The 8,488-nt window shown below is 34.9% G+C and overlaps 1 protein-coding gene across 7 annotated transcripts in view; it reads left to right on the forward strand.

Moving 5' to 3' along the window:
• Nucleotides 1-7,058, forward strand: part of Dgkb (diacylglycerol kinase beta) — a 710,085-nt gene extending 703,027 nt beyond the window's left edge. For 5 of the 7 annotated variants that reach the window (XM_029484790.1, XM_029484791.1, XM_021178684.2 and 2 more), the window contains one exon: nucleotides 3,195-7,058. In XM_029484790.1, the coding sequence (XP_029340650.1) occupies nucleotides 3,195-3,302 (108 nt within the window). In that variant the 3' untranslated portion in view covers nucleotides 3,303-7,058. The remainder of the gene's footprint in view (nucleotides 1-3,194) is intronic. The other 2 variants (XM_021178688.2, XM_021178687.2) reach the window with 2 other exon arrangements.
• Nucleotides 7,059-8,488: the final 1,430 nt, after the last annotated feature.

The following is an 8,488-nucleotide window of genomic DNA, read 5'->3' on the forward strand; positions in this document are numbered from 1 at the left end:
GTTGTGGGTAGCTGGCGAGTGTCAGCCGACCCTGTGCCCTTGCTTCCCAGGTGCTTTTCTCCATATGGAATTTTCTAATTTGTTTCCTATTTTAGACTGGGTCTAGCTGGCTATCTTCCTGTCTCAGACTCCTGGAGACTGTAATTACAGCCATATACTACATTAAACTTTTATCAGTGGAAGTGCCTTCACTTTTTTGTTTCATTTTTGCTTTTCTATTGGAAACAGTACCTAGTCAGTGTTCCTCCTGCCATGGTCTGCTAGGTACTAAAATTGCAGACATTTACCTATGCCCAGCTCAGTAAAAATGCTTCTCTTCTTCCACCATAGTTTTATAGAAGATTAGAATGTCCATCCTTTGAGGACAGTATTTGTCATTTTGCACATTTTATAACAATGTTTTGCTGTCTTCATGAAGCTACATCTTAATGGTATTATTTTTACTTCAGGAAGTATAAGAATAAGTATAATTTTCCAATGAGATGCTGTATGCTCAATGCTTGGATGTGTGTTAGAAAGTATGTGAGTACAAGTTTCTCCCTTGTTATCTCTTCTGGCCAAAAGAAAAGCACAACTAATGAATTCTCATTTTGTTTTTGTAGAAATAAATTTGTATTTTAAAAGGAAATTGTGTACACTGATGATAGGAAATAGCAAACAAACAAGAGGACAGGTTATAGATAATTGCATAAACCACACTGGTTCATATACTTCTTCTAAAATGAAAACGTGATCTGAGCATTAGGGCCTCATAATATCAAAAGCACAGAGTGAGATGCTATTTTTAACAGAATTAGAACCAAGATTTATTTTTTCAAATGATGTCCAATATACGAGTTTCATAGGTCTTCCTTTTGTGAACTATTAGCTGTACCTCATCTAAAATGATGCTGATTTTATGTGACTAGAAAGATTTCTTATAAAATCTTAATAATTATAGCACTTTCCAAAATGACCCTATCCTATTTTAACTGATAGTAGATGTAGGCCCTGAACTACAAATACAAAACTTATGTTCTAATTTTGTTCATTTTGTTTATTTTCATCTGAAGATAGAGTCATCATTTAAGTAATATATAATAACTACTTTCTTAGGTGCTCATTTAAAAATAACATTTTGCATAAAATGATTCCATTTCAGAACTGAAAAAAAATCCTTTTCTGTTTTGCTCCCTATTTCAACATTTCAAATGTTATTGTAGATGATTGTTAATTTTTCCTTTGTAGAGTACTTTCATTTCTTGAAAGCAATGATTACATATTGTGTATTTATTCTAATTTATTGGTGCGATGTCTGCAGTAAAGGAAGAGTAGCATAATTTCTACTAAATGAGTAAATAATCCAAGATACTGTATGAGATCCCATCTAAAGAAGTCGGAGTTAAAAATCAGTGGCTTAGAGACTGAGTCAGGATAGAAGAGAAGCTTGGGTCTCTTCCTTATAAGGGAGCTCACAGCAACCCAGTACTGTATGAGAAGAGAAGGTCACTGTCCTCTGTGATGGATGGAGCTGCTGCTAAGTTATTGATGCCCTGGTACCTAGCTTCACACCTGTATCTCCATAAATGGTCCATGTAGAACCCATTTGGTCACACAACAACCACAGCAACAACCTGAAAGTAAGATGGAGCCTGGATGAGATGAAGAGAAAAGTTAGTTGGTTGGGAAGAAGATAAAGGATATATGAGATTGTCAAAAATCAAACTAATAAAAATAGAAATCAATCAATTAATTTTCAGTGTGATAGAAACTTGAATTGAGAAGGGAAAGTTTGGTGGAGATCATTTTTAATCTACATATGAAGGGGGTATTTTGACATCTTAACTGATGGCTACCCATTTCTCACATCATAGAGAACAAATATAAAATAAAGTCAGCATCCAGAGAGCTTGGGACTAGCTTGGACTATCAGCCTTTACAAATGCAATGTATTTACATTAAAAAAATGTATCTTTCCTGAATAGTCTGCTTCCAACATATTTAAAGATTTTTGTTCGTTTGTGTTTTTTTAAATGTACTTCTGCCTTTCTAGAATATGAATTTTCATTTCCCAAAAGTCCTAATACTGATTTAATGATGTGATTCATGTGACAAACATCTATTTTATTTTTTTATTTTTTGCTTCATTGCTATTAGTGAATGACAAGTGAAGGGGATTTATTTTAACTTGAAAATGTCAGGTATGCACTTTCAGAGATAGATTTTTTTTCAGCCTTTAATGAGGTGGTGTTTCTTTTTGAAAGGAATGCTCATCTCTAGTGCAGATGCTGCACAGGTGACAACTGATATTTAATAAGCGATGGCTCTTGTATTAGTCGCAGTTCGCTAAAGAAAATGTCTCAGATTGCTTTTGAAAAACTCATAGCCTAAGGCAAGATGTGACCTTTTTATTACATAATGAGAATCATTTATTATCTTACAATGTATCTTAAAGTCACAGACAAAATGCCACTTTGATAATTGCTTTCAATTAGCTTTGAGCATAGCATATATTCATAAAATGTCTTCTCTAATTTAGAGTTGAATTAGAGAAAATTGCAGACATAATCTACTTTAAGGTTGTCTCATTTAAGGTGATTCGTAGTTTTATACCACAGAAACCAACAGGAGTGTCTTTGGAACAGTGCCTCTGATTGCCTTAAGCAGACTTTCTCAGTATCTGATTCTATTGTATTATCAATTAATTAACAAATTAGAGAGATCATTTCTGACCTTTCATGCGTGTTAACTTTTGACTTTCATTCTTAATGATTGTTTGGAAATGAAGCCTTGCAGCTTGTGTTGAAAGAGAGAAACAATGTGATTAAAAAGATAAATAAGATTTGGCTAATGCTAAGTACCTCCTAACACTGGACCATGGATTGAAGAGAGTTATAGCACATCTTTTCCCATTTCGATAATATGTGACTAATGGTTATGACATGACACTGGTTACTCATGCAATCTAAATTAAGAGGTCTGAGAGACTGGAGTAGTACTAGTGAGTTAGATATAAGACCATATTAAAATCGTGACCAGATATTTTCTATGTTTGGCTGGCATGTGAGAATTATTTAAAAGTATGTCCTTGTCTCCCTTAAATATTTTCAGAATTTCTGAAATTGAATTTTAACTTTGTGTAACTCATGAAGCAGAGCAGCAGAGGTTCCTCGAATTTAATATCTTGTCTTGATATCACTCTTTCTCTTTCCTAGATAAAAATTACACACAAGAACCAAGCCCCAATGCTGATGGGCCCTCCACCCAAAACTGGATTATTCTGCTCACTTATCAAAAGAACAAGAAACAGAAGCAAGGAGTGAGCCTCCATCGGGAGAAATCTAAATAGCATACTTGGGCCATGGAACACTTTGAACCATTTCACGTCTCCTGCTCCTACAAAATCATGGAATTCACAGTTTTTGTTATTGAGCTGATGTAAAATTTGGCTATTAGAAAATTTGTTGTCTCTGTTTTTACAGGCCTATTTGCATGAAAAAGTAGAAGTTTCTATGATGTGATACTGCATATTTTAGTTGCATGCACTCCCATAGCGTTTCTGTTTTCCAAATGCATCTTATGCCATTTCCACTTACTGGCTGTGAGAAAAAAAAAACATGCAAAAGATCAAAGAAATATGATGGGAAAGGATGCCTTTGTATAGTTGCTGTCATTGGCAAGTAGTCATAACTACAGCTGCAACAATCCCAAGTGCAAACTGCCATCCTTTGCCTATTAGAGTCACTGCATCCCTGGTGTTCGACCCGTGGCTTAAGAAGATGCTAAATTCAAAGATTTTATTAAAGCATTGTCAATGATAACATGTTCTATCTAAATACTGTTTTTCAGTACCTTTACTCTTCCCAGAAGACACTAAAATATCAGGCATAAGATTTTTCTTGAGTTAAAACACTAGAAAATGATTTTCAGTTTGTTTAGTTTTGTTTTAACTCCAAAAACATGAGAGAAAATATATTACTGGGAGTAATTGTGATTATATAGCAAGCTTTATTCATTTCTACATAAGAATCTAGACACAAATGCATAATCACAGTAGTAGCCAAATAGATGGTTTGAACCATGTGCCTATTGAATCTGTTTCCCACCAAAGAATCAGAAATTAGAGCTCTTATGAGTTTGTGAAAGTAAAATGTCAGAAGAGAGTGAGTTACCCATTTATTGTGATTAAAATGCTCACCATTCAAAACCAGAAAAATCATACAGCATAATCAAATCTCAATTGCCAATTTCATGGCATTTGGTCCCCCTACCATATATGACTGTGATTTTTTGATGGATCTGTTAAGTGCACTTCACGAAGGTAAACGACAGCATTGGTTCCTCTCGGGTAGATTGGTACCTGCAATACTACTGAGCTCATTGAAGCAAATCATGCATGCAATTAGCCTCTCCCTACTCCTTCATTCCTGCCCCATCTCTATGACATTAAAATGTTTTGGGAATATATAAGGCCTAGCTCACTGTTTAAGGTGTGTTCAAGGCATGGTCTGGTCTCTGATTCTATAAAAAAAAAAATGTGGAACCACTACTCTTCATGGTGTTTCTTTGAGGCTATCATATGAAACGAAATACTCTGAGCAGTCTCAGTGTAGTTCAGTCACACTGACCTGCATCTCATCACTGCACGATTTATGTTTTCAGACGCCACGCCATCAGGAAAACGAGTGCTTGAAATGCATGATTTATCAGCTTTCCTCTCTGCTCTACATTAAAGTGCTAATGATTTATCAGTTCTATTTTTCTATTGATTCTTTCATCTTTGAATAACAAATAGCAGTTAGTGATTCTGTTGAACACAACCCTGTGCATGGATTTATTGATTTCAAGTGAAATTGCTGTAATTTTACTTCTTTGGTTTGAAAACTCAAGTGAATGCTGTTGTATCAAATAGCCACTCTCAAGCAATGCTCTGTAAGGGAAGATTATGTATAAAGTGTATTCCTTTAGTATTCCAGGAACATTGGATGCTAAATACCAATCAACAATAACTTTAATTGCTTCAAAAATAAAAGCTTTTGAATAGAATTAAGACATAATTTAGCTTACCCAGGAAAATTATGATTAAAATTGCAAATTCAGTACAGCAATCAGTTGTCCTAGTATAGTAATAATAAAATAGTTATTCATCAGAACAGTAATCTAGACCAAAATAATGCTCAAAACAACCACAAATGTACCACTCACATAATGTTACATAACACATCTTTTGCTTTTGTGCATCTCCGGTTACAGGTAATAAATATTTTTACACAAATTGATGAGATTTTCTACAGTGGGCAGGCAGACCTTGTGCCAAAACGTTATTTTGAATCCACAAATTATTTCATGTTCTGAAAGACATTAAGGCAGCAGCAGTTTCTGAATTATTTGCAGCGTCTGTGCACTGGGAAACGATAGCAGAAAACTAAAGAACTGGCCCCGATGGTCTCTGTAGCTGACATAGTGGGCCACTGCTTCACTTTAGCAAAACTGCATGACCATCACCAGTGTTAATAGGTACTACATTTCAGTCCATTAGATTCATGGGTAACACTAATACGTCTTCAAAAAGGAATCAATTTAGACTTTTCTAAACTCTTTTTTAAAAAAAAAAAAAAAAGATAACTGACGTGCTTGCCCTTTGAGTACACTACTCCTGGGGTTTGGAAAGTAGGTTTTTTTTTTTTTTTTTTTTTAATCTACTTTGATGGCTTTGAAATAAGAGAAGATATTCTCTTCTTTTTTATGACAGCTTCATGTGAAGAATATATATTTTAAGGAAAATTCTAAATGGAAAGTTCTATGGCATATTAAAATACTGAATAATGAATGTTAGCTTTACAAAATGGAAACTTTTCTTCCAGGTGTGTGGGTGTTGGAGGTGTTGAGTCAACCTTTTTTAACTATTGTAGACATAGTAGTGATAAAGTTCCAAGTAAAGTGGTATAAAAAGCGAATATTTCGCTAACTTACAAAGGTCACAGGATCTCAAGAATAGAATTTCATACCCTGCTAAACACTGCCATACACTAAGTTCATAAACAGAGATGACAGATTCCAGAAAAAAAAAAACCTGGAAATGCATACTTTCAGGAAATAGGAAGGGCGGTATCTATGTGCATTCAGTATTTCAAACATCACATGTGTATTTTCTCACTCTCCATCATGTGTGTATCGTGTGTATTTGATGTGGAGAGTGATAATCAAGATTTTGTAATAGAAGAAAAAAGTCTTTTCTTTGACTGGGTTATGTGGTAGTTGCTTTTCTAGGGCTCTCTTATCAGGAGTTCAGTGTAGACAGTCTCCTGAAAGCAAGAATGTAAAACAATGAGCACTGTGGAGCCACACATCCATTTCCCACTTTGTTTGGGTGTCTTGTATTAGGGAGTGGAGCTAAATACTTTTTCTGGGGCAGAATCTGTTTGAATCTGAGACTGTCGATGCTACTCACACTAGCTAGGGCTCTTGGGTGGTTCCTTTCCTTTTTCTGTTAGTGTTAGCTGGTTTTCTGTTGGTTTTGAGAAAAAGAAAGGCATATTTTTATGGTACATATAACCCTCAAAGAATTAATTGATGCATAACATATATTCCACATTAAAGAATATACCTTTATAGCACTTATAGCATATATTGAGACTGTGGAATGTAATAAAAATAATAAATAAATCTAAGAAAAGCCTCTTGTTCTGTGAAAGACAGAAATCACCTCCTTAAACCAGCCAACTGAATTGAATTGTGTTTAAAGGTTTGAGTAAATTCTCATTTGAACCTTTCTATATATTCTTATTGTGTTTAAAACATAGGGTTTGTGTGATTAAACTATCTTAATTATTTTCTCAGAAAGTGTTATGTCCAAATCCTGGTTTTTGAAATAAAAGTGTTAGTCATTCACTTGGGCATCATTTGTCTTGTACCAAATGCTCCTTTCATGTGAAATATCTATGAGAACATCCTTAGTGTCTTTCCATTCGAGGACCTGTGCACGCCACCTTGCCTTTGTCAGGAACAAGAAGACTGTGTTTGGGGATTAAATCACTTGTCTTTAAAAACCAAACCATTCAACATTGTGATGCTTTTTGCCCTACACTATATTTTTGATCATATAGTATTTTTGCCGATCCAAAAAAGGTCAACAAACTAAGTGAAGGGTTATAAAGAATACAACTGAATTTCAATGTGAAATTAATTTCTAATTATATTCTGGAACAGGCATCAGCTATCATTTGTGTGTTAGCTGAGGCAAATATTTTCAAACGGCTTGAAACAATTACAAAATATTTCTCAAGGGTGTGTTCTTTTCTCTAAATATTCACATCTACTAGAAGAGTTGAATGTGTTAATGACTACACTATATTGATTGAATTATATATATGAAGTATTAATTATGTTTAAGGGAAATGATGGAATTAGGGAGTCATTCCAAATTACCTTAAGAGAAGGTAGGTCTACAAATGGCACTTTTGAAGATCTAGAATTTTACAAAGAGAAATAAATATGAATAAGAAAAGTCAGAATAAGAGAACATGAGTATATGAGACACAAATCACACAATCCACTCCTCTGTGCTCCATCACCTTGATTCATTAACTATTAGAGAATTGATCAATGGATCATGTGTACCATGTTTTCAGTTTACAAATGTCATGGAAAGTCAAGGCAGGGAATATGGATGGGAAAGAGAAGCAAGCAAACAAGTAGAAATGAATGGGGAAAAATAAAACAGTAATTCTCAAATGTTCTGAATTTAGCAGCCTCAAAGTAGTAATGTGGTGCGGTTCCCATTCCAGAACTTTACACATTTTGTATAACTTCTTTAAAATTTTAAGTTCCAGAATACTGAAATGCTATTGGTTTTAGTGGTAAGACTAAATACTCAGTATTAAATATGGGACAAGTAATGGCTGAGTCTCTTATCCAAAAAACATCTTCCATTGTAAATATTGATTATCTGCTTAGTTGATCTTAGGAAAAACTAATCCTGATGAAAACTACTTTGGTACTGTTAATAAAACTCCATGGACTATTATGCTCTATATGCCTATCACTGGCCAGAGGTTCCATATCAAAGGTGCTGTTTGAATCATTCCTCTAGTCCCTACACATTCTGTCACAAGTACTGCAGAGAGTATTCCTTTCCTGGAGGGACACCCATCCAGACCTGGCAGGTTCTGGGAAGAATGGCAAGAAGGAGAACTATGACCCATGGCTCTCATACACTGAAGCCTCTTTCCTTGCCCTGGGAAGACACCAGCCCAGAAGTCCTCTTATTTCATTTAGTGATCAGAATTTATCCTAAGCTGCTCTCTCAAAGGGTATGGGGGTTGGGGGGGCACAGGATCCATGTACTTCATAGACTTTAGGCTGAACAGCAAGGGACAAGCTAGAAAAGTGGTAAGTAAGAGAAGTAGGTCACTTGGCATATATAGTCACAGGTCATGAAAATTAATCTGCAAAAGCTAGATTAGCCAGTGAGGTAATATGAAACCATGGGTTGTCCATCCCCTGTATA

Source organism: Mus caroli, chromosome 12, assembly GCF_900094665.2.
Source record: "Mus caroli chromosome 12, CAROLI_EIJ_v1.1, whole genome shotgun sequence".
NCBI lineage: Eukaryota > Metazoa > Chordata > Mammalia > Rodentia > Muridae > Mus > Mus caroli.